This window comes from Mus caroli, unplaced genomic scaffold (genome assembly GCF_978045245.1).
Source record: "Mus caroli unplaced genomic scaffold, Mus_caroli_1 scaffold_20, whole genome shotgun sequence".
NCBI lineage: Eukaryota > Metazoa > Chordata > Mammalia > Rodentia > Muridae > Mus > Mus caroli.
This window is the reverse complement of record NW_028227275.1, coordinates 24424888-24452052: the sequence shown is the minus strand read 5'-3', so window position 1 is coordinate 24452052 and position 27165 is coordinate 24424888. Positions and strand designations below refer to the sequence as shown.

The 27165-nt window shown below is 38.4% G+C and overlaps 1 protein-coding gene across 1 annotated transcript in view; it reads left to right on the top strand.

Annotated features, from left to right (window-relative positions):
• The window catches only part of Btaf1 (B-TFIID TATA-box binding protein associated factor 1), an 86831-nt gene that overhangs the window by 12096 nt on the left and 47570 nt on the right, over positions 1-27165 (top strand). The window contains exons 2-8 of the mRNA XM_021151415.3: positions 8388-8511; positions 12654-12768; positions 14644-14787; positions 20119-20282; positions 22108-22244; positions 24982-25111; positions 25778-25846. Coding sequence (XP_021007074.1) covers positions 8388-8511; positions 12654-12768; positions 14644-14787; positions 20119-20282; positions 22108-22244; positions 24982-25111; positions 25778-25846 — 883 coding nt within the window. The remainder of the gene's footprint in view (positions 1-8387; positions 8512-12653; positions 12769-14643; positions 14788-20118; positions 20283-22107; positions 22245-24981; positions 25112-25777; positions 25847-27165) is intronic.

Below are 27165 nucleotides of genomic sequence, written 5' to 3'. Positions count from 1 at the left end.
CCGAGGTATGCTCTGCTGCATCTAGTCATGATTTTATGACAGCAGTAGAAAGCAAACTGATACAGAGCCTACTGGTGAACAAAGACAGTATCTTGGTTATTTAACACAGGATGACTTTAAGCTCAAGATTATAGTCATGTATCCCCAAGTTTGTTTTATAAGACATTGCTTGAGACCGGATGTAGCATAATCTTGCATTCAATTCCTTATTTCTCCACCACTTAAACTAGGCATGGTGGCAGGTGGCAGATACTTGTAATCCTAGCCCTTGGAGGTGAAGGTGGAAAGATCGGAATTTTGTTGCTAGCCTCAGATGCATCAAGAGTTCAAGGCAAGTCTAGGCTATATGAGGAGCCTGTCTATAAAATAAAATAGATTAAAAATTAAGTTTAAAAGTTAAAAGTTAATTTAAAAAATTTTAAAAATTAAAAAAAAATACATTCTAAAGGGAAAATAGTATAATAGTGTTTTGGAAACCCCAAAGACTCATATTTGGGTTATACTTTGTTTTATGTTCCCATGTGGTAGATAAGGGTAAGTCACTGAAAGTTTTAGAATAAAGTAGTGATTTGATCATAGTAGGAAATTTGATCACTTTAGGAAATTAATCTGGCAACTAGATCACATTGAGTATGGATTATATACTCACAGGCAGATGGAAGTGTGTCAGATGAGATAGATTTGGGGACTACTTGTACTGGGTATAAACAAACAGTAGTATCACATTGAGTATGGATTATATACTCACAGGCAGATGGAAGTGTGTCAGATGAGATAGATTTGGGGACTACTTGTACTGGGTATAAACAAACAGTAGTATACAGTTTCCTACAAGAGACACTGATGAGATGAGCAGGCCAAGAGTGTTTGGGCTCTGATTGTTCATAGAAAGAGTGCTGTGGATAGGAGGTGAGGAAGCATTTGGAGACTAGCAAGGTAATCAAATTTGAAAAGGAAAGGATTTGAGAATGGATGCTTGCTGATATCAATGTCATAGAAGAGTCAAGGAATTTGGATTCATAAGAATGCTATTGGGTTTGGAACTTAAGAATTTATTGGTAACCTTCAAGCGTGATATTTCAGTCATATATAAGTAAATTGGATTTCCCAGGATTAAATTGCATGTGGTCAGAAAAAAAAATGGTGTGAACATTTGTGTGATGGCCTAATGACAATCTTTGTTGACATTCCTAAGATAATATCCATCTTGTTTTTGGACACCAAGTCTCTCAGTGGCCTGAAATTCACTGATTAGACTAGGTTGGCTGGTTATCCAGCTTCAGGATCCACCTGTTGCTGCCTTCTAGCACTAGGATTACACACATGTGCCAGAATGCTTGCCTTTTAGAGTGTGGGTTCTAGGGTGTGAGCTCAGGTCCTCAATGCTTGAGCAAGCACTTCACTGACTGGGCTGTCTACCAGCCCCAGGAATAAATGTATTTAGTTTTTAAGCACTTGTTCAAGATGTTTGGCACTAAGGGATATATTGTAAAAAATAGAGATCAAGAGATCTTTGCATAGAGGAAAATAGAGGGGATGTAGTAATAACACAGGCATTATGAACTAGGGAAGGATAACAGATGTTAGAGGAGTAATGGTATCAAGACATGGACTTACAAATAGGTTAGTATTAGACTTTCCTTAGAGTGTAAGTGTATTTTGCTGTCTATAGATTTACAAATAGGGTTGTACTGGGGCCCTCTTTAGAGTGCTTATTTTGCAGCCAGCCTTGCTTTAGGGTTAGGGGGAAAAATCTCAAAATAAATTTTATAGTAGAGAGTAGTTGAAGTTTTTCGAGAGGCATAATTTAAGAAACTAGGATCAGATAAATCAAAGATATGGCAAACATATAGTGGTCAAACCAACCAAACCAAAAAAAAACTATAAAAAATACTTCTAAGAATGTTAAACTGGGGGCTGGTGAGATGGCTCAGTGGTTAAGAGCACTGACTGCTCTTCCAAAGGTCAAATCCCAGTAACCACATGGTGGCTCACAAACATCCATAACAAGATCTGACTCCCTCTCCTGGACTGTCTGAAGACAGTTATTGCATATAATAAATAAATAAATCTTAAAAAAAGGAATGTTAAACTGTCAAATATATACACTATCTAGTTCTATACTCCAAATAAGAGAGGCCTAAGTAAAGTTTGAAGTGAATCTCCCAGAGTCTCCCCACAAATGACCGAAGTAGGATTTTGAAAGGTCTCATAACTTCAGTCTGCCAGGTTTTTGTGTGTGTGTGTGTCTGTGTGGTGGAGTTGGGGGTATGGGTTCAATAATTGAGTCCTCAGTTAATGTGAATTGTATTCATTGTAAGAGAGCATTCATGATATAAAGAATACAAATACAAAAATCTATGCTTTTGTGGCACAGGTTTGATTTTCAGTTTTCTATGTTGAGTGTGGCTTGTGAGACAGGGTTGCTCACTAAACCATGAGCTATGATAGCAATTTGCAAGCCTCAGTAACACATAGTACTGAGGTCCCAGGAGGCATACATGGCCATACCCAGCTTTTTTTTTTTTTCCTTTTTCCTTTTCTTTTTTTTTTTTTTTTTTTTCGAGACAGGGTTTCTCTGTGTAGTCCTGGCTGTCCTGGAACTCACTCTGTAGACCAGGCTGGCCTCGAACTCAGAAATTCCCATGCCCAGCTTTTATAAAATATGGGTGCTAGGGATTCCAACTGAGGCACTCATGCTTATTCGACAGTGCTCTTTCCCAATGTGCTATCTCCCTATCTCCCTAGCCCCTTCATCTTTTTTTTTTTTCTAAGATTTATTTTATATGTGTGTGTCTTAGTCAGGATTTCTATTCCTGGACAAAACATCATGACTAAGAACTAAGTTGGGGGGCTGGTGAGATGGCTCAGTGGGTAAGAGCACCCGACTGCTCTTCCGAAGGTCCAGAGTTCAAATCCCAGCAACCACATGGTGGCTCACAACCATCCGTAACGAGATCTGGCGCCCTCTTCTGGAGTGTCTGAAGACAGCTACAGTGTAATAATAAATAATAAATCTTTAAATAATAAATCTTTAAATAATAAATAAATAAATCTTTAAAAAAAAAAAAAGAACTAAGTTGGGGAGGAAAGAGTTTATTCGGCTTACACTTCCATACTGCTGTTCATCACTAAAGGAAGTCAGGACTGGAAGTCAAGCAGGTCAAGAAACAGGAACTGATGCAGAGGCCAAGGAGGGATGTTCTTTACTGGCTTGCTCAGCTTGCTCTCTTATAGAACCCAAGACTCCCAGCCCAGGGATGGCACCACCCACAAGGGGCCTTTCCTCCTTGATCACTAATTGAGAAAATGCCTTACAGCTGGATCTCATGGAGGCATTTTCTTAACTGGAGCTCCTTTCTCTGTGATAACCCCAGCTGTGTCAAGTTGACACACAAAACCAGCCAGAACAGTGTGAGTACACTGTTGCTATCTTCATACACACCAGAAGAAGGCCTTGGATTTTATTACAGATGGTTGTGAGCCACCATGTGGTTGCTGAGAATTGGACTTAGGAACTCAGGAAGAGCAGTCAGTGCTCTTAACCACGGAGCTATCTATCCGGTCCCCCAACTGTTTCTTTATGATAAAAGATATTTACTATTTGCCAATTTTGCTTTCCATGAAATTTAAGATTTAAAATGCATGTCTGGGCCAAGAGAGGTTGCAGTTCATTAAATAAAGGCTCTTAAGTAGGAAGTTATATTTGGTTGGATTTTTAACAGTGAGACTTAAAAAAAAAAAAAAAACCCAAACCACTTGTTGTGTATTTGTTCTTGCATGCTTAAAAATTCTTTTAAAAAACATTTATTTGGGGGGACAGGGCATGCCATGGTATATATGTGGAGGTCAGAAGACAATTTGTGGGATATTATTCTTCAACTATGTGGTTTATGTAGATTGAGCTCAAGTCTTGTTGGCAAGCGCGTTTGCCTGCTTAGTAAGCCATCTTACTGACTGGTCTCCTAAAACTTCCTGAATTTTTTTTTTTTTTGTCATTGAGCCTGAGGTGTTCTGAATAGCAACATGCAGGTGTTTGTTGCCATCTTCAAGGGTATCTGTTTTGAAGAATCACAGTGGGTGTTCATGAACTCTTGACATTATCAGTCTCATGAAAATAAGTGGAAGGGCTCAGACCTGAGAATCACATATAAAATGAATGAATGAAAGCTGTTTATAGTACACGGATTTTAAGTCTGACCTTACCTTAGGACTTCTTGAGAATACCAGTGGTCATAAACAATCTTCCTTTCTTTTGTTTTGGAATCCTAATCTTTCTACCAACCCTTTGGCAAAAAACAGAATGAATGGTGTGCCAATCAGTATTTGTCATTGTGTCAGGTATTTGAGAGACAGCTTAGGAAGAGGAAGTACTTCAGCTCACTGTTTCAGAGGCTACAGGCTATGGCTGGCTTATTCCATTGTGTGGCCCTATGGGAAGGCAGAATAGCTTGAATAAAAGGCTTGGCAGTGCAAAATTGCTCACCCTAGACAGACAAAGGAAGACTGAGAAAGAGGCAGATACCCTTTGAAGACATATTCCCAGTCATCCACTTCCTTTAGCTAGGCCCACCTCTTGAAGTTTCTACCATTTCAAATAGCACCATATGTTAGTGGTCTAACTTTTGACACATTAGCCTGTGGAGTATATTTTATATTCCACAGATGGGTAAAGGCAAGTGTTTATATAGCCATGAATGAACAAGAAAAAATACAGTCTACCTGCACAATGCATGTGTAAATTATTTATTTATTTATTTGTTTGTTTGTTTTTCAAGACAGGGTTTCTCTGTTTACCCCTGAACTAGAACTCACTAGTCTTAGAAGTTACTCTGTAGACCAGGCTGGCCTTGAACTCAGAAATCCGCCTGCTTCTGCCTCCCAAGTGCTGGGATTACAGGCGTGCGCCACCACTGCCCGGCTGTGTAAATTAATTTTTTTTTTTAAGATTTATTTATTATTATATATAAGTACACTGTAGCTGTCTTCAGACACTCCAGAAGAGGGCATCAGATCTCGTTGCGGATGGTTGTGAGCCACCATGTGGTTGCTGGGAATTGAACTCTGGACCTTCAGAGCAGTCGGGTGCTCTTACCCACTGAGCCATCTCACCAGCCCCTAAATTAATTTTTACATTTCTTTTAGAAGCTGTGTTGCATTTATTTGCCTTTAGCTTTAATTGCCTGAAGGAATTTTCTTAAGCTACATCTTTCTTGCAATAGCCTTAACTATGAAATGTAAGTCATGTGTCAGCATTTTGTTATGAAACAGTTGAACATTTCAGTAGCATTAATAGTGAGAGAAAAAGATATATTTAGTTATATTTCTAACCAATTCTAATGATTTTGTGCTTAATATGACTCATTTTAAAAATGCCATGCTTCTGCTCTTTGCCTCTTTGTCTTACTGTGCAGCCATGGCTGGCTTTGAACTCAGATCCACTAGCCTTGTTGCTACTGAGTGTTGTCATTAGGCATGGGCTACCTAACCTGTTCTGTTTTGCTCTTGGTGTAAAAGACATTCATGTATTTCATTTGTCTTCTAATAGTCTTTTTTAAAGATTTTGTTTATATTTATGTTAGTACATTGTCAATGTCTTCAGACACACCAGAAAAGAGCATCAGATCACATTACAGATGGCTGTGAGTCACCATGTGGTTGCTGGGAATTGAACTCAGGATCTCTGGAAGAGCAGTTAGTACTCTTAACCTCTGAGCCATCTCTGCAGCTCCCAATAGTCTTTTTAAAATTTCTTCTCCCTTTTCTCCTCTTTTTCCCTTTTTCTTAAATAAAAGGCTTTCAGAAATTTGTACCTTTTTAGTTCTTTGTAAGATAAAAAAGAATCCCAGAAGTATTATAAACCTTTTAGTTTATTAATGCTTAAAGCTTATGCCTAGCTTTGGGACCTTGTTTGTTCTCTCTTCCTCATAGGTGAATGTAAAATTATATTCTCTAGCTCTCCCCTTATGTCAGATGGGCAGTTCTTGTAATCTTGCTCATTGTTCCCATCCATTTTGTTTAAACTATCCATATATCTCAAATATAAAGCCCTTTTCTACAGACATGGCACTCACTTTGCTTCAGTGGGTTAGTGTGGCAAGGCTAGCTAGCCTTGTGTGGTATGTGGATAGGTAGGTGGGTTGTGACTTTGTGCACCCTCCTTACTCTAAGCATAATCTAGTATGATTTTATCGCATACCTTGCTCAGAAGCAGCAGAACTAGGGTTTAGATTTGTGTCACTCTCTCATATGTTGCAAGCTCAGGAATATGTTAATTGTCATGTTTATCACCTTTGCAGATGACCTTACCTTCCAACTCTTGTAAACGTTAACACTCTATTCCAATTATTATTATTATTATTATTATTATTTATTTTTTTTTTTGGTGCTCTCCTACTTAGACTCTTTCTGCCACTAGTAAGCTTGCCATCTTTTCTGTTTTTGGTTTTATTCAGCTGCCCTTTTTGATTTCTTTAAATGATATCTTTTTTCTTCTTAGGGGTGGTGTGGGATGGGGAGTTGTGTCAAAGTCCCAATATGTAGCCCAAGCTGGTCTTGAACCCAGTTGTAGCTCCCAGGCTGGTCTCAGTCTTGAACTGATCATTCCGCTCTGTTTTTCTAAGTACTGGGATTATAAGTATGTGCCACAAAGTCCTCCTTGATACTTTCATTTCTAAGATTCAAAATCTTTTTTTTTTTTAGATTTCTTTCTTTCTTTATTTTTTTATTGGTTTTTCAAGACAGGGTTTCTCCGTATAGCCCTGGCTGTCCTGGATCTCACTTTGTAGACCAGGCTGGCCTTGAACTCAGAAATCCGCCTGCCTCTGCCTCTGCCTCTGCCTCCCGAGTGCTGGGATTAAAGGCGTGAGCCACCACGCCCGGCTAGATTTCTTTATTATTATATCTAAGTACACTGTAACTGTCTTCAGATGCACCAGAGGAGGGCGTTAGATTTCATTATGGATGTGTGAGCCACCATGTGGTTGCTGGGATTTGATTCAGGACCTTCAGAAGAGCAGTCAGTGCTCTTAACCACTGAGCCATCTCTCCAGCCCAAGATTCAAAATCTTATGTTCTTTCAATACCCATGGTGTTTTGCTTAATTACCACACTGTGCGTGTTTTGTTTAGATGTTTGTTTTGCTTCTATATCATCACTATTGGGTTTTTGTATGAATTGTGGTTAAATTCTCTACAAGACTTTCTACAACTGCCAGGTTAGTCTTCCTAATCCACAACCCCAGTTACATTTGGTATGCTCTGCTCTCTTCTGCCTGCTTCCTTTGTACTTTCTTTTTATGTAGCCCAGGCTGGTTTTGAACTCACAGCCATCCTGTTTCAGCCCTCTGAGTATTCAAATAATTGTGCACCCCTATGCCTTGCTAGTCCCATAATTTTTTTGACCCAAGACTTTTGTTGCACTATACAGTCAAGGATTCTACGTTATTTCTGTAGTTGTATTTCTTGTCCTTTTCTTTCTTTCATTAGTTTATTATTCATTTATTTAGACAAGGTCTTTCTATGCAGTGCTGGCTAGAACATCCAGATAATGTCTAATACTGTCAACCCTTATAGTACGAATCACACAGTTCATATTTGTATGTGTTGAAGGGAATTTATAATTCCCCTTATAGCCAGCCTGCCTCTGCCTCTCTCCCAAGTGCTAGAGTTGTGCTTGGGCCTCCCACTATTTCTAAGTTAACCTTATAACCAAGCCATGTTATCCATTTTGCAAGTTATAATCTTTCATTACTGCTAGCTCTTTTAAAATTTCATTTATTTATTTTTGAGACAAGCTCTCAAAACTAAAATTGAGCTCAGGCTAGACTAGAACTCACTACATAGCTTAGCAGCCTTGGGTCAGACAGTACTGACTCCTTCCCCGCTACTAGGATTATAGGCATGAGCTACCACCCCAAGTTCATTGTGGGTTCCCGTTCCTTCTTCTTCCTTGAGAGGAAAGATAGGCATTTCTTATACCCACAGCTTTTAAGGTTTTTCTGTTTTTTGTTTTTAATCTTTTGTTTCTCTGTGTAGCCCTGACTGTCCTGGAACTCATTGTGTAGACCCAGGCTGGCCTCGAACTCAGAAATCCGCCTGCTTCTGCTTCCCAAGTGCTGGGACTAAAGGCGTGCGCCACCCCGCCCAGCTGTTTTTAATCTTTTTGAGGCAAGGTTTTGTATAGCCCAGGTTGGCCTTGAATTTTCTCTGTAGATTTGGTTGGCCTTTATAACTCTTGATCTTGGGCTTCTCGGGTGTGGGATAACGGACACATGCTGCTACACCTGGCTCCCAGTGTAGGGCTTTGCTTACAGGTTGAATACGTTTTCTGGCTCAAGCTTAGGAGGAAACACATTCAGATTAACTGTTGTATTTCTGCTGTTATAGGCTTGATCGTCTTTTTATCTTACTGGATACTGGTACTACTCCAGTTACAAGAAAAGCTGCTGCACAGCAACTTGGAGAAGTGGTGAAGCTTCATCCTCATGAATTAAATAATTTGTTATCTAAGGTAAGAACTCAGAGTTTTCTTTTTTTTTTTTTTTTTTTTGGGGGTTTTTCGAGACAGGGTTCCTCTGTGTAGTCCTGGCTGTCCTGGCACTCACTTTGTAGACCAGGCTGGCCTCGAACTCAGAAATCCGCCTGCCTCTGCCTCCCGAGTGCTGGGACTAAAGGCGTGCGCCACCACGCCCGGCTTTTTTTTTTTTTTTTTTTTTTTTTTCTTTTTTTCAGAGTTTTCTTAATGTAAATCAAGTATAAAAACGTGTCTGTGGGCAGATTAACAATAGGAAAGGTAAAAATCGTCCTAAGTGACCTTGTGGTCTCTAAATTCCATTAAATATCTTTAGTTCTCAAAATATTTTCCAAAATTGCTATTTGTTTAAAAGATAAATCAGTTTTAGTTGTTTAAGGGATGTGTCAGATATTGAAACTTTTGCTTGTTTGACAAATTTGAGTCTGACCCAAATTGTTAATGAACTAAGTTGTTAATCCGGTTTGTTAGTGGTCTAACTTGTTCTTAATGGCTAGTAATTATATGACAGTTGGTAGTTTTCAAATGGGTGAGTGCTCATGGGTAATATTTGAATATATAAGATACTGACTGAGCTGTTAGGAATGGGAGTTTTTCTGCTTTGGTAGGTCACTGTTTCTGTAATCTTAGTATATGTTTTTGCCTATGCAAAGGCTGAATTTTTGCTTAACTCTGTGGGTATGTTAAAGTGTACCTATACATTGATATTTGACAAATGTTAAATTCCTTGGCATGCAGAATAAAGCAGTGATAACTTTGGGATGGTGGGAGCATATGACTGCCCAGACAGTGGAAGCCCTAAGGGAGTCTAGTCTAACCAACCCTCACCTTTCATTCTCACTTGTCTCTCCATGATGCATAGGAGTCAAAGTTATAAATCCCCTTCAGTACATACAGATGTATACTTGTGATTGCTACAGGGTTACACATTATTTGGACTTTCTAACCAAGATGGAGATGAAGAGACTGACTTGGTACCTGTAGGCCCCTCATTCTCAGAATGGAAAAGGATGCATATTAGGTATTATTTACTCACCTGTAAGGAGTGGAGTGGAGAACTGAGAACTGAAAGGTTTCTAGCCTTCCAAGAGAGTAGTATTCTCCCCCTCCCTCCTTTTGAGTTTTTCAAGACAGGATTTTTTTTTTTTTTTTTTTTTTCCTTGTAGCTTTGACTGTCCTGGAGCTTACTTTATAGATCAGGCTGGCCTTGAACTCAGAGATCTGTCTACCCCTGCCTTCTAAGTGCTGGGATTAAGGCTTGCGTCATCACTGCTTGGCTCAGGAGTTTTCTTTTAATTTTTTTTTAATTTAAGATTTATTTATTTTTATGTAGTTAAGTATTCTATTTGCATGTAAATGTGCATGCCAGAAGAGGGCATCAGATCCCATTATAGACAGTTGTGAGCCACCATGTGGTTGCTGGGAATTGAACTCAGGATCTTTGGAAGAGCAGCCAGTGCTCTTAACCACTGAGCCATCTCATCTCTCCAGCCCAGGAGTTCTGTTCTTAATTCTGACTTCAACACATTGACTGCTATCAAATTGTTCTAAAATGTTTGTCTTTAGCGCCTTCTTGTCTTCTTTCTTTTCAACTCTTACTCTTAACATTTTCCTGGTCTCGTTGGTGTGGCTGTACAGAGCGATGGCTTAGAGTTTGAATTCTTGCTGCTGTTGCAGAACTGGGTTTTGGTTTCCATACATGCACATGGTAGCACGTAAACTCTGTAACTCCACTTATAGGAGATCCTATTCTCTCTCTGGTCTCCAAAAGCACCAGGCACACATGTAAGTGTCCATACATGAATGCATGCATTCATGCATGCATGTGTACATACAAGAAAATACTTAATGTATAAAATAAAAGGAAGTAAACACTCCCATCCAGTTTACAACCATTAGATGTATGTTTCTCCATACTTAGTATATCATTTTATGTACAGCAGGCATCACAGCAATCTAATTTTTTTTTTTATTATTTATTTTGGGTTTTTTTTGAGATATTGTTTCTCTGAGAAGCTCTGGCTGTCCTGGAACACACTCTGTAGGACAGGCTGGCTTTAAACTCAGAACTCAGAGATACACTTAGCCTCTACCTCCCAAGTGCTGGGATTAAAGCCTTTACCACCATCATTAGGTACAACAATTTAATTTTAAAATGTTTTTATCACAATAGAAAGATGCCATATTTCTCTTAGCAGTTGCTTTAGCACATACTCCATATTTAATCACATCTTCAGTTCTCCCAGTCATTTAGCTAACTTTGTATATATGTCTATTTGTGCAAAACAAATTGTGCAGTGTGGGATCTCTTATGACATGTTTCATGTAAAATATTGTGTTCATTTTATAGTGTGTTTTATTCCTCTATATTGCAAAATGATATTTAATTCTGTGGATATGAATGGACAGAATTTACACAGTGTATACCTCTTATATGTTAATCAGCCGATGGGCTTTATGTTGTGAAAAAAATGCTGCCATAAAAATTTTATGTACATTTTTTTATTGTATGGAGATATATTTTTTGGTCTATTCTCTTTCTTTTCTTTAAGTTTTTTTTTTTTAAACATTTTTTTTAAAAAGATTTATTTATTTATTTATTATATGTAAGTACACTGTAGCTGTCTTCAGATGCACCAGAAGAGTGCATCAGATCTCATTATGGGTGGTTGTGAGCCACCATGTGGTTGCTGGGATTTGAACTTCGGACCTTTGGAAGAGCAATCGGGTGCTCTTACCTACTGAGCCATCTCACCAGCCCTTAAGTTTGTTTTTATGTATATGGGTGTTTTGCTGGCATATATGTTCGTGTGTGCAGTTACTTGTGGAGCCTAGGTTGTGGATCCCTTGGAATTTGAGTTAAGGCATTGTGGGCCACCTGATATGATAGGAGCCACAGTGAGGTCTGCTGTAGATCAGCATGTGCTCTTAACCACTAAACAGTGTCTTCAGCCCCCCCCCAACCCTCCCCCCTTTTTTTTTTTTTTTTTTCGAGACAGGGTTTCTCTGTATAGCCTTGGCTGTCCTGGAACTCACTTCGTAGACCAGGCTGGCCTCGAACTCAGACATCCACCTGCCTCTGCCTCCCGAGGGCTGGGTTTAAAGGTGTGTGCTACTACGCCCGGCTACCTTTCCCCTTTTAAAATGATCAAATACGTTCAGTTTTCTAATAGTAAGAAATGTACCATAGTCAAAAGACAAACATAAATGTAGTATACATTATCAACTTGACAGAAGATTAATTCCATATTATACAAAGTGTTCAGTGAGGTACAAAAAGAAGTACCCCAATAGTGAACAACAGGTATGAACAAATATCTAGGAAGAAGAATGCTAGTCAGGGTGGTGCACACCTTTAATCCCACTTAGAAGGCAGAGGCAGGTGGATTTCTATGAGTTTGTGGGCAGCTAGGTCTACATAGTTCTCTCCAGGCCAATCAAGGCTTCGCAGTGAAACACTGTCTTCAAAACACAAATCCTAACAACAAAATCAAAACTATGTATAGGTAGTATATCTTTGTTATGTAATGTAAAGAAATACCACCACTCCTGGCTTATTACTTGGGTTCTGGGGATTATTGAATTTAGGTCTTAATGCTTGCCTGGCTGTAGCTTACTTACTAAATGAGCCAGTCTAATTTAGCTTTTCAGTTATTAAATAGTGATGTTATTTTAAAAGTGCCTTTAAATATTTTATTGTTTTTCTCTTTTCCCTTTTAAAGATGGTAGTGAGGGCAAGAGAAATGGCTCAGTGGGTAAAGGAGCGTTCTACCAAGCCTGGTAACCTGAGTTCAGTTCCTGGACCCAGATAGCGGAAGGAGAGAACCAATTTCTGCAATTTGTTCTCTGACTTCCACACATGTGCAAGCCGAATAAACGTTAAACAAACAAAAAACCCCCAAAACAAAAACAAACAAAACAGAAAAACAAACAAACAAAAAACCCAAAAAGTGATAATATTTTCTGTGATTAATCAATTTTTTTAGTTTAATAATTTAAAAATGTTTTATATGTATTTGAAGGATCCCATGTTATAAATTAGTAACAAATTAATATTTTTTCTGGTTACCTGGAGCAAAGTTTTGTTTTGATATGTAATTATTTTATTTTATAATTTTAAGGTATTAATATATTTAAGGAGTACAAATTGGGATACCCGGATTGCAGCAGGACAAGCTGTTGAAGCTATAGTGAAAAACGTGCCTGAGTGGAATCCAGTGCCAAGAACCAAACAAGGTGCCTTTAAAGTGGAAAAGTAGTTTGAAATAAAACATAGCTGTAGATGAAGTATGTGGTTTAGTAATTTCAGTTTTGATATAAAGGGATGAATATTGTTGGTTTTTGCCACTAAACTTAAAAAGAGGAACTGCTGGGTAAACAATGTTTTCATATGTATTTCTAAAATTATTTAATCCTATAGTGTACTAAATGTATTATTTCCCTTTAAGGAATGAATATTTCTGAAACAATTCCTTTTTCACTGTTGTTTAGAAGATTGTATAGTGTTGTATTTTTTTAAACTTTAGTTTATATATGAGTACTTGGCAAGGCAATTCTTAAGTCATGTTTTCCCTTGTTATAGAGGCTTTGGCTTCTTGTTTGTTGTTTTGATTTTGTGGTGTTGAGGATTGAACCTAGTGCCTTGTGGATGAAAGGTTCTGCCATCCCAAATTAATGGGTTTTCGTTGTTGTTCTCTTTAGATGTTGTATAAAGGTAAAATTTGATTGTGCTTACTTTATGATTGCCTATGCTTGTGTTTTAAAGCAAACCATATGTTTTTGAAAAAGCTGTAAGGCATACATTTTAATTAAAGAAACTTTTATTATGTATTATTTTATCTAAATTTCATGTTTTAGAATCCAGCAACACAGTGTCATTTATGTTGTAGTAGGAAGTCTTATCAAAGGACAGGATTACAAGTTCAGTTTTCAGGCATTAATTGAAGGTTTTGGTTTGTTTGTTTTTTATAATGAATGTTCCCTAATTGAGACTTCAATAAGGAGCAACTACATTAATTTTTTAAAAAGATTTATTTATTTCACACTGTAGCTGTCTTCAGACACACCAGAAGAGGGCATCAGATCCCATTACAGATGGTTGTAAGCCTTCATGTGGTTGCTGGGAATTGAACTCAGGACCTCTAGAAGAGCAATCATTGCTCTTAACCACTGAGCCATCTCTCCAGCCTCCAACTAGACTAATTTTTAGTTGCTTAATATAAATCTTATCTTTCTTAAAAGTTTTTGCTTTTATTTCTGATGTGTTATTTTGAGTTTTTGTGTTTATTTGCCTTTACAAACATAAACCCAGAGCCTTCTCATTTCCAGTTCATTATCTCCAATTATATTGGCAAAGAGACACAGTGTAGTTCATTTAATTAAACTAATTATATTAGTGTTAAAGTTTCTACTGAAACTGCTTATAAGAAAACATTCATGAGGTTTTTGTTCCTTTGTGTTAAGTTAAGCAGTTATTCTTTACAGCAAATGACTGCAAATGCTGGATTGACCATTGTATTAGTAAGCAGTAGTTTAACAGTTGCAGCTGGCCTTTTTTGGGAAGAGTGTAGAACATTTTGAAGGTAATCTTGGGTTTCAAATGGGTGTATAATTTCAGTGACTTGTCATGAGTTTACAAGTAGAGTATGGCAAACAAGTCCTATTGAATGACTTGTTTCTATCCTGGCTGTCCTTCAGACCTAGGGAGGGACAGTTTTTAACTTATTTATGAATACGTGTTGTGCACGTTTGTCTTCAGATTTAGCAGTACAGTTACCTCATGCTGTAACCCTGGAGGTCTTTACCCCTAAACAGTAAATTAAAGTATAATGTTTAACATATGTGTCACCATGGGGATGCATTTCTTCCTATAGCATACTTTCATGGTTAGAAACACATATATACCCCTTACCATTTTTAGGGTTTGTAGAAGGGGAGTCACCAAGTTAGTAGTTGATTTTCAGATAACTAAGAACTGACTAGATAAATCACAGTAGTTTTTCTATTTGTTTCTCTTAAATATTAGCCGATTCTGCAGGTAACACTATGCCATGTTCTTTCATTCTGATTTTTTGACTATATGGTCAAATAATATTTTTAAACTTCATCTAGAACCCACAGAGAGTTCTATGGAAGATTCATCTACTACAGATCGATTAAATTTTGACAGATTTGATATATGCAGATTGTTACAGCATGGGGCATCACTTTTGGGGTCTGCTGGTGCAGAATTTGAAGTCCAAGATGAAAAATCAGGTTAGTAGTCCTGGAGAAGTCTGAATTCTTCCTTTCAAATTAATTTATACTTTGTTGTGCTGTGTAATGTATAAGGAGTGATGAAATGTGAATTGATTGAAGTTTTTATGTATGGGAGTTACCGGTAGACAAAGTGACCAACAGTGCTTATTCTAAAGCTGCAGCAAGAAGAACCAGTACAAACTGGGCCAGTGTCTCCACAGTCCCGGGAATTTGAAGGTTATTTTATTGTTGTGGTATCTTATGTTTGGAGTAATGTTGGAACCTGTGCTTATGTCTGAAGTAAAAAGTTGAAGTTAAAATTAAGCCTTGGGTAGGTAAATGGCTCATTATCTTTAAGCTTTCAGAATATATTAGATACAAAGGCAGTTAAATACCTTGAGTGCAGTGGCTCATACCTCAGAATGCTAGCTCGTTTGGAGGCTGAAACAGGATCATTTGAGCCTAGAAATTTGGAATTAGTCTGTGTAACATAGGGAGATCCTGCATGAAAAAAATCCAGAATCAAAGAGAGTGATTACAGGAAAATAAATGGTTTTCCTAGTCAAGATTGTGGCCTCGAGTAGAAAAAAGTCTGTTTGGTTGCTTCTTAATTTAAAAAGGGGACAGGGTATGGTATCACATATTTTAATCCCAACAGAGGCAGGTGGGTCTCTTTGAGTTCCAGTCCAGCCTGGTCTACATAATGAGTTCTAGGCCAGACAAAGCTACACTGTGAGATTTTTAAGGGATAGATGATATCAATATCATTTTGATTCTGGTCTGTGAAACTTGATTTTCTTTTTTTTTAGCCATTTATTATTGTATGTGTATATATGTAGGATAAGGAGCTTGTGTATCATGCTGCACATTTAGAGTTAGGAGAAATTATTCTTGCTTTCCATTGGGTGGGTTCTAGGGATTGAACTCAAGTCATAAGGTTTGTTGGCAAGTACCTTTATCAACTTGCTTAGCCTTCCAGCTGTTTGCTTTCATTTCTTTTGCATATTTATGATGATGTGAGTTGCTGATCAGGTGGAAGTTCTAAGTTATCTATAGTGCCTGCATCATTTCATATTGTCACCAATTGCAATTTGGTGGGATCCAAGGGATTGCATTTCTTTCATGCTGTAGCCAGAACTTTTTTGGCATGCTAAGGAACTGAACTTAAGGCATCATTCATGCTGCAAGATCTACTAGTGAGTTACACCCCACCTCTTCTTTCCTTTTCCCACGTTTGTTTGGGTGTTTGTGTGTGGGTGTATGTGCACGTGTATGTTCATAAGGGCCAGAGGTCAGGTAACCTCCTGTAGTTCATGTTGACTTTTCAGACAAGGTCTCAGCTTTTCCTGGAAGTTGCTGGGCTGTGTGGCCAGTGAACTCCAGAGAACTCTGGTTTGATTTTTCAAGATGGGGTTTCTCTGTGTAACAAAGTTCTGGTTGCCCTGGAACTCCCTTTGTAGTTCCTTCTGTCCAACCTCCCCAGTGTGTGCTATCAGGCCAGGGTTCTGAAGGCCCTTGAAATCAGGTGCTGTCTTTCTTAGCCCCATTTTTAGGTTTGTTTGTTTGTTTTTCTTTTTTTTTGATAGTAGTCACCTTAAGAATATGAGACACTCATATTTTATGGCTGAGTAATATTCTACTGTGTGGATACCATGTTTTGCTTATCTTTTCCTCATTTGGGTGTTTCCATTTTCTGGCTGTAAAGAATAAGCTTCTGCCTAGGGCTAGTGAGATGGCTTACTGTTTAAAGTGTATTGTTCTGCTGAGGATCCATGTTTGGTTCTGAGCCTGTATGTCAAATGATGAAACTACCTGTAACTCCAGCTCAGGGGAATCCAGTGCCTCTGCTCTGTGCACCTATCTCCCCTGCATACACATTAAAAATAAAAGATAAGTATTAAAAGGAATAAGTTACTGTAAATCATTTAAAAGTTGTTTTTTTTTTATGAATATGTTTTCATTCTTAGGAGTAGAATACTGAGTCATATAGTAACCGTGTTTTTCTGTAGAAACTACCAGGGTTTTCCTGGCTGCCCTGGAGCTTGATTTGTAGACCAGGCTGGCCTCAAACTCACAGAGACCTTCCTGTCTGTGTCTTTTAGTGCTGAGATTAAGGGCGTGCACCACAATGGCTGGTTGAAACTATCAGTTTTTACAAAGTTGCTCTACCATATTTCACCAACATCATATGGGAATTCAAATTTCTCTACAGCCTTGCCAATACTTTATTGTCTAACTTTTGATGCTAGCCATACTTGTTAATGTGACTGCTATCTCTGGTTTTTATTTGTTCTTTTCGGCTGACTAGTCATGTTAAGCATCTTTCTTTCCATGTACTGTTGTCCATTTTTATCTCTTCTGTGTAGAAATGTCTGTTCAGAGACTGTTGCAGGATATTTGATCACACTGTGATCCCCAAGATTATGTTATTTATTGAAAAGATCTGTTTCTGCTTGTAGTGAGGCTCAGCCTTCACACATAACTTAATCCCTCTGGCTGGAAAACAGACATGCACTTAGTACACACCTTTAATTCCAAACAGTGAAGGTAAAGTTAGTTTGTAGAAGGAAGCACCCATGTTTGAAAGTGATGTCTAATTGAGTGGCAGACAAAGTGATGAGTCAGAGAAAGATTTTGACAAAGTAGGATATGCCCAACTCTCACAGAGAAGAGAGAAGAAAATGGGGCTACTTAAGGGAGAGAAGAGAGGAAGAAGGCAGTTTTACCAGGACTGTTGTACAGAGACAGGTTGCAGGCAGAGAACAAGCTAGACACAGGTGAAGACAGAAGGAGCCAGAAGATTAGATTTCCAAAGTTAGTATGAGGCCAAGCAGAGCAATTCAGGAGAGGCGGAGAAAAGGAGGTGTGGGCTGGGGGTGTGTGTTAGATTGAATCAGTCAGCTTGGAGAGGAATTAGAGCCAGAACAGCTGAATTGAATCAGCCAGCCAGAGATAAGAACAAGGAAGGGGCGATCTTATTCAGCAGCAAGTCTCAGAGGCTGAAAACATTCTAGGCCTAAGATTGTATGGAGGCTAGAAGCTTCCAAGACTAGGCCTAGGTTAGCAGACAGACAATTACTACAGGAGAATAAAAGATACTTTTACGAGAGACTTTATCATTTTGTCCTTTATTATGACTTAGCAGCATTCTTTAATGTAGTAGATATAAGTACCTTATCAGATATATGGTTTTCATATTTTCGTTTATTTTGTGAATTGCCCTTTTATTTTCTCGGCAATATTCTTTTTCTTTTCTTATTGGGGAGCTGGGGATTAAGCCCCAAGGCCTTGCATATATTTTGCTAGTGTTTTATCACTGAGTTACAATCCTTGTTTTCATATTTTTTGATGATATTCTTTGAAGCATAAAGTATAATCTTATTAGGTTCAATTTATTTATTTTCTTTTGTTTTTCAGTTTTGTGTGTCATATGTAAGAAAATCTAAATCAAGACCATTTACCAGTATGCATTGTTCTAATTTCTTTTTTTAACTTTAGCTCTTACTCATATGTAAGCTTAATTAATGTTCTGTTTTAACAAGTTTTTAAATGAAGACGTTATCAATTTACAATTTTGTTCTCTTGGATTTCTGGGATGTGGAGTTAGAGTAGTTGTGAGTGATACTGAATGCTGAGGACTCTGGAAAAGCAGCAAGTATTTCTAACCTCTGAGCCATCTCTTTAGTTCCACTATTGGTTTTGTTTAAATTACATTCTATTATTCATCTGTGCATGTGTATGAGTGGCTACACAAGGGCCGAGGTGTCCTTATGGAGGTCAGAGGACAACTTGCAGGAGTGAGTTTTCTTCTTTCACCCTGTGGGTGCTGGGGACCAAAGTTGGCTCCCCAGGCTTGGAACAGCTCCTTTACCCACTGAGCCAGCTACCTACCTGGAGATAATTACTGTTTTGTTTAGTTTGTTTTTGTTTCTTTTTCTTTTCCTCCCTATGTAGACCAAGGTGACATAAAACTTATATAGAGATCTACCTGCCTTTGCTTCCTACTGTTTTTTTTTTTTTTTTTTTTTTTTTAAGATTTATTTATTAGTATAGGTTCACTGTAGCTGTCGTCAGACGCACCAGAAGAGGGCATCAGATCTCATTATGGGTGGTTGTGAGCCACCATGTGGTTGCTGGGATTTGAACTCAGTACCTTCGGAAGAGCAGTTGGTGCTCTTACCCACTGAACCATCTCACCAGCCTGCTTCCTACTGTTTTGTTAATTTGTTTGTTTGTTTTTTGAGAAAGTATTTTAATAGAGAGCTTAAAAATTATCCTAGCTGTTTTAAGGCCAAGTTATAATTTTTAAAAATTTTATTATGCCAGGCGGTGGTGGTGCATTGCTTGAGACATTTTAAAACTTACCTACTTTAATTTCCTTTTCTAAGAACGTATAAAAGAGCACTCTGGGAATAAACATTCATTTGTCCATCCTCTTCTGTCAAACAGAATCTAGATTTTGGTATTATAGCCTGTCGGGATCCTTTAGAGAAGGTACAAGGTGTGTAGCTATAAAGTAAGACAGGTTTCCTTAGGAATGAATGGTTTTAGCCTTCTAGGTAGCAGCATTACAACCCTGAGACTCCATACCTGACAAAGGTGCTTACCTTCATTATTATTGTGCTTATTGTCTGCCTACCTGCTTGCATGTTTTTCTGTTTGTCTTTCTGTCTGTCTTTTTTGTCTCTCCCCTCATTCCTTTTTTGACGTGTCTCATTAGTCAGCACTAGTAGACCTAGTTGGCCTGTCTCTGTGTCCTGAGTGCCACTCTGCCAGTCTCTGGTTTTGTTTTGTTGTTTCTGTTTTTTGTTTGTTTGTTTTTGAAACAGGGTCTCATTATGCAGGTTTGGTTATCCTGGAACTCCCTATGTAGTCTAGGTTGGCCTACTCACATAGATCCATTCACCTGCCTCTGTTCCTCTGGTGCTGAGATTACACCACCATTCCTGGCTTTAAATTTGTTACTTTGAGACAATGCTACTGTTAATCCAGCATGGCCTTGAATTTAAACTATGTAACCCTGGTTGGCCTCAACTGTGTAGCCTAGACTGGCCCTGTATTGCTATTTCAGCTTTCTGAGTACTGGAATTACAGGCATGTGGTATAACTTAAAATTAACCAAGCAAATGTCTGACAATATGTGTTTTTTTAATAATTTTTTTTTTTCTTGTAGTGGAAGTTTGTTGAGACAGGGTTTTTCTGTGTGGACCAGGCTGGCCTTGAAGTTAGAGAGATCTGATTGCCTCTGCTTCCTTAATGCTGGAATTAAAGGTGTGCACCACCACTGCCTGGCTGGTAAAACCATGGTAACTGATTTGGGGGGTGATTGTATTTCTTCTCTGTTTATAGGTGAAGTGGATCCTAAAGAGAGGATAGCACGCCAACGGAAATTATTACAGAAGAAACTTGGACTTAATATGGGAGAAGCAATTGGAATGAGTACTGAAGAGCTCTTCAACGATGAGGATTTGGATTACACCCCGACTTCAGCAGCCCTCGTAAACAAACAATCTGTAGGTAAAACACTGCGTTACTTGATTGCAAGTAACAACACAGAGAGTGTGCTTCATCTCGCTATGCAATTGCACAAGAAAAATGCTGTGCTTACATCTACTCGTTGCTGTTAGTGCCACTTTGACTCAGTCAGTGTCTTAAGCTGAGAATCTGGCCAGTCTCCTTTACATCACACTGCTAGACTGTTCAGTGCCACTAGTACTAAAAGATCCTACTTGCTTAAATGAATACAAGTAATCTTTTGAGAGTGGGAAAAGGACTGTCACAGATCTGAAGAAATGTTTAGAACTGTCATTCATGTTCTAAAAAATAAAGAGGAAATAAGATTTTTTTTTTTAAAAAACAGGAAAATAGAATACAAGAATAAAAATGTAAGATGATAATTGAATGAACAAATCAAATCAATAGATGGCTATAAGCTACACTGTACATTCTGGGAACCAAGTCAGATCCTCTGCAAGAATAGCAAGCACTGGACTAGAGAGATGCCTCAGTGGTTAAGAGCGCTGACTGCTCTTCCAAAGGTCCTGAGTTCAAATCCCAGTAACCACATAGTGGTGTACAACCGTCTGTAACAAGATCTGACCCCCTCTTCTGATGTGTCTCAAGACAGCTACATTGTACATATAATAATAAATCTTTAAAAAAAAAAAAAGAATAGCAAGCACTTTTATCAGCTGAGCCATCATCTCCCCAGTCCTCCACAGAGTTATCTTACCAATAATTTAGAAACACAAACTTATGTATTCCTATAGGCAAATCTGTTTAGAGTTACTTGTGTATCTTTCCTAAAATTTCTATGTGAGTGCTGGGGCTTCAAATTCAATTCCTCATGCTTACCCAGCAAGTACTTTATTAACTGAAATTTGTGTATACTGTACTATTGTGTGTGCCCATTCAAGACAATTGTTCTTCCCCCAACTAAGTATAGTTTAACAGTATATGTAGATTAAACACATTTATGTGTGTGGTGTATGTATGTGCTTGTGTGGTCAGTCCATGAGTGCTTCCAGGTATATTTGCTTTATCACACAGTTTCTATAGTGTCTTCAGTGAATAGAAAAAGACCAAAACAAGAAGGAAGTGGCTCTGAGGAAAGGATCATGTGGCTAAGTTGATAGAATACTGGACCAGTCACTTAAGACTATCACTCTTCTTTTCTCTTGCTGCTGCTGCTGCTGTTTCTTCTCCTCTTCCTCCTCCTTTTCCTTCTCTTCCTCTTCTTTTTCCCTTTCTTCCTCTTCTTCCTCATCCTTATTTCTCTTCATCATCACCATATGATAAGCATAAGTTTCTTTTATTAAGTATTTATTTTCATAACTTTTGATGATATTGTGATTATTTTGAAATCTCAGCTCTTCAGAAACTCTATCCTTGTTAGGACTACTTATGTCATACCTGTGAGTACAGAAAAGTTATGAAACAAGATTTAGTCAGTTGGCAATAGAGAATTAAAGAATTTTTAAAAAAGTTTTAATTACTTTTTTGAGACAGGGTCTCTTTATGTAGTCCTGGATGTTCTGGAACTCAGAGATTACCTCTGCCTCCAATGAAATTAAAGGCATGCCAATTTTTAAAGACAAGGTTTTCTTAGGTAGCCCTGGCTTTCTCATTGTCCTCCTGCCTTTCAAGTGCTAGAATTTTACGTGTTCCAGCACATATGGCTTGAGAGTAAAATCATGATAGATAATAGTGTAATATTATCAAAAAGAATGCTTAATCTCTCCTTATTAAAATTTATACAACTATTTCTCTCCTAAGATTGAAATTATCAGTATTTATTTTAATTTCTGGCAGTTTAAACTCATTGTTTTGCTCTTTTAGACTCTCCAAGCAGCTGAATTGATTGATTCAGAATTCCGAGCAGGAATGAGTAATAGGCAGAAGAACAAAGCTAAAAGAATGGCCAAGTTATTTGCAAAACAGAGATCCAGGGATGCAGTGGAAACGAATGAGAAGAGGTAGTGATCTTCCTGTTGTTCACTTGGAACAGTGTGTGCTTGGTTCATAGTTAAACGTTTGGTGACCTTTGTTCAACTGAGTAGTAATGCTTGACTTTTATTACGCAGGACAGAGGATTTACTGTTACTGGGGAATGACATTTTTCTCCAGAAAAATCTATAGGAGTAGAGTTTTTTTTGTTTTCATTTTTATTATCTTTTTCCTTAGTGGTACTCACCCTCTCATGAAGACTGAAGACCTGTAAAGAGAGAGCACTCTAGTTACGGGATAGAAACACCTCTATATGGAGGGTGACAGAGTGCATCGAATGGAGAAGATTAGAGAATGAATTCAGAGAGGGCTTCTGGGGGTCAGCAGTCAAGACGATGCTCTTGCTAAGTGAGGAGTAATGTCAGGGTGTTATCCCCTGTTCTTGTGCTAAATAGTGAATGGTAAGCCAGACTTGCTTAGGTTAACCTTTCTGTAGAAAAGAATTCTGAGGAGACATTGTCTTCAGACTCTGAATGAATTAATAAAAGTGTCATCTGTCTTTAAAGGTAGCTAGTTCAAAACAACATCTTTCAGGTTGATCTCTGAAGTGTGTGCTAAGTTGTAGATTTTGGGGCCCCTCATCTATTAAATCAGACTCTTAGTGGTATTCAAGAAATCTCTGAGTAGGTGATGAGTTAATAAGTAATACAAAGTCCGTAAATTATGTCTTTGTTGTAGATTATAGTACTTTGGTTCTTTAAATTCAGATAAAGCTAAAGAGTGTTTGTAGTGTCCATGAGTTAAAGAGTGAGTGTCTGGACAGCCAGGGCTATACAGACAAACCCAGTCTTGGAATACCAAGGGGGTGGGGAGAAAAAGATAAATACAAACCAGGGTGACAGTGGTGCATACCACTCTGGAGGTAGAGACAGGCAGATCTCTCAGTTTAAGGCCAGCATGGGGCTGGAGAGATGGCTCAGTGGTTAAGAGCACCCGACTGCTCTTCTGAAGGTTTGGAGTTCAAATCCCAGCAACCACATGTTGGCTCAGAACCATCTGTAACGAGATCTGACTCCCTCTTCTGGAGTGTCTGAAGACAGCTACAGTGCACTTACATATAATTAAATAAATAAATCAATAAATCGTTAAAAAAAAAAAGGCCCGCATGGTCTATAGAGTGAATTCCAGAACATCCAGGGCTACACGGAGAAACCCTATGTGGAATTCAGCACAGACAGCTAAATAAAAACCCATTTAATAGAAATTAGAATGTTATTGATCCCAAACTAGACGAGATAGTCATCTTGTAGTAATTTAATAAGAGTTTGTAGCTGGATGAAAAAGACTTTTGAAACCTCAAACTCCACTTAAAGTGACACACACATTTCCTCCAGAAAGGCAGTACTGCCACATCCTTCTCGAACATTGCTATTTACTGGTGACTATGATTCTAGGGGGCCGTTCTTATTCAAACCACCACGGAAGGGGTGTGACATATGGGCAGAACTTGATTTTGAGTTTTTGGTGGGATGGTCACATAGCTTAGAATAAAGATTTGAAAGAAGGGTGATGGCTCTTACTGTCTAGGAAAAGACATTCCAAATGCAGTCATAAAAACAAATGTCTGAAAGTGCAAGTATGCAAGTTTACTAGTGTAGCCAATAGGAGAGAATTAGTGAGGGTTTGAGGGAGTCTTCAGTCTTTTTCATGATCGTACAGAACAAGAACAGTTGGCCAGTAGTTTACACTGAAGATGTTGAGTCTGAGCACCTGGAAACAGAGGCAGCCAGATCTGTGTGAACTTGAGGCCAGCCTGGTCTCCGGGGCTAGTTTCAGGTCTGTCAGGGCTATGAAGAGAAATTCTTTCTTGAAAAACAAATAAACAAACATACATATATAGAGAGAGGGAGTGATTCAGAGAAAGTAAAACTATAAACTGAGTTCTTAGAATGATGTATGAAGATAGATTGTGTTTTATTCAATTTGTTGGCTAAGCTGATCTTGAGCTCAGGATGGTCTTGCTTCACCTTGGTGCTGGAAAAAAAGGTGTGTGCCACCACACCCAGATAACTTACCTTTTCCTTTATAATAGTTCTTAATAAGCCAGCCATTGTATTTCTCTTCAAGTTATAGAATAGCACTCTTTTCACATTTTCTGTATATTTTATCAGTGGTCAGTTTCTGTGTATTTTTAAATTTTTATTAAATATAATTTTTTTTTTTTTGGTTTTTCGAGACAGGGTTTCTCTGTATAGCTCTGGCTGTCCTGGAACTCACTTTGTAGACCAGGCTGGCCTCGAACTCAGAAATCCGCCTGCCTCTGCCTCCCAAGTGCTGGGATTAAAGGCGTGCGCCACCACGCCCGGCTAGTATATTTTAATCTTATTCTTTCAAACAAATAAGACAATCTTGTATTACTTGGCATATTAGTTTTCTCCAGGTTGCAAACCTAAAACAGTGTCATATTTGGCTGGAGTTAAATTGTTTGATTAAAAGAGTTTTAAATAGAGGGAACTGGTTGTAGAGATGAAAGAATGTTATATGTGAGATTCAATTTGAAAGAAAAAAAATCACCAATTCAGAAAACAGTGGGGTATATTTTATTCAAAGTATTAATGAGTTCATTTTAATTGATGTAAGATTGCTGAGTAAGCTACTTCTGCAAGGTAACATACCCATGCAGTGTGGACAATGGATTCTCTGACACAAATTGTAGAGCATTTGCATTCCTTCATATACTTTTAAAATTGGTAACTTCTCTTTTAGCAATGACAGCACTGATGGAGAGCCAGAAGAAAAGAGACGGAAAGTAGCAAATGTTGTTATTAATCAGGCTGCAAGTGATTCCAAAGTCTTGATAGATAATGTTCCAGAAAGTTCTTCCTTAATTGAAGAGGTATATTGAAATTGTTTATAACTTTATTATTTTTAATTTTTAGCCTTATTTTTTTATTTTTGTTTATGGATGTTTTGCTGCATATATGTTTGTGTACCACTTGCATGACTGGTGTCCACGAAGGCCAGAAGAGGGTGTTGGACCCCTTGGAACTGAAGTCACAGACAGTGTGAGCTGTCATGGAGGTGCTGGAGACTGAACCTGGGTTCTCTGGAAAAACAGCCAGTGTTCTTAATGACTGAGCCATCTCTCCAAGCCCTGTTTTTAAGTTTTGTAAATGTATTCATCGAGATATTGTTTGTCAACAAAGGGAATTTTTAAAAAAGATTTATTTATTATATGTGAATACGCTGTTGCTGTGTTCAGACACACCAGAAGAGGACATCAGATCTCATTACAGATGGTTGTGAGTCACCATATGGTTGCTGGGACTTGAACTCAAGACCTCAGGAAGAGCAGTCAGTGCTCTTAACCGCTGAGCCATCTCTCTAGCCCCGAAATTTTATTAGTAAATGTCTTATACTTCTTTAGTAAAACATTTAAAAATCTTAAAGCCTTGTTACTATTTCTAATGCTACAAGTAAACATAGTTTTTGACTTTCTTAAATTGTTAAATCTTGAATCCAAAGCTTTGATCTAATAGTAATATGTTTCTTTCTTATTTAGACAAATGAATGGCCTTTGGAAAGCTTTTGTGAAGAACTTTGCAATGACCTTTTTAATCCCTCCTGGGAGGTAAGGCATCTTTCTCTCAGGCAAAGATAGTAATCTTATTAGGAAACCTATTTTTCCATCAGGTCTCTTAGGACTTGTATATTGTATATTTTTTATTCATTCATTCATATTCCTTCTCTCCCTCTCCCCCTCCCTCCCTCTTCCTCGGTGTCCCGTCCCCATGTGTATGTGGTCGTTCCCCCCTCCCCCCTTGATGGAGGGGTTTGAGACAGGTATCGTATCATCATGTAACTGGCTGACCTGACCTCAGTATGTACAGACCTGGCCTTGGACTCACAGAGGATCTTCTGCCTTTGCCTCCTGGGAGCTGGGATTAGAAGTCTGTCTTAGTCAGGGTTTCTACTCCTGCACAAATATCATGACCAAGAAGCACTTGGGGAGGAAAGGGTTTATTCGGCTTACACTTCCATGCTGCTGTTCATCACCAAAGGAAGTCAGGACTGGAACTCAGACAGGTCAGGGAGCAGGAGCTGATGCAGAGGCCATGGAGGGATGTTCTTTACTGGCTGGCTTCCCCTGGCTTGCTCAGCCTGCTCTCTTATAGAACCCAAGACTACCAACCCAGAGATGGCACCACCCACAAGGGGACCTCCCCCCTTGATCACTAATTGAGAAAATGCCTTACAGTTGTATCTCATGGAGGCATCTCCTCAGCTGAAGCTCCTTTCTCTGTGATAACTCCAGCTGTGTCAAGTTGACGCAAACCAGCCAGTCCACAGTCAATGGCACCACACCAGGTTTGACTTCTAAGTAGAAGTTTTTAGATCTTTTTTTAAACCTTTTTTTCTTTAAATTATATTCTGGAGCAAATTGTTCATTTCTTATTATTATTTTGGCTACTGTAAAGACTTGTATTTTTCTGATAAACAGTAAAAAAACATTCTTTTCCTTCGAAAATGAACAACTTTTGGGGAGTAGGATGACAATCTCATGGTAGTCCACACTGGCCTTGAACTTGTGGTATTCCTAACTCATCTTCCTTAATTCTGGGATTACAAGTGTCCACTCTATATTATGTCTGTAGCGGGCAGTTTTGGTCTACCAAGAAAGTCATTTTAGGGACTAGGTGGATAGAAACACATACTTGGGCTCAGACCTCAAGATCAACCCCCACTCCCCCCAAATCAGCATGGTTTAGCTATAGACAGCAGTAGTTTTCAAACCAGTCTCAGAGGTAGTTAAGCCTCCGAAGTATTCCTTAAAAGAAAATTTCAAACCTGTCCCAGTATGTAGGAAACCTGTCTCAGTATGTAGCTTCTGACTGAATTATTGGTTGGTTATCCCAAATCTTTAGTTGGCCCTTGAATTCAGCAAACGAA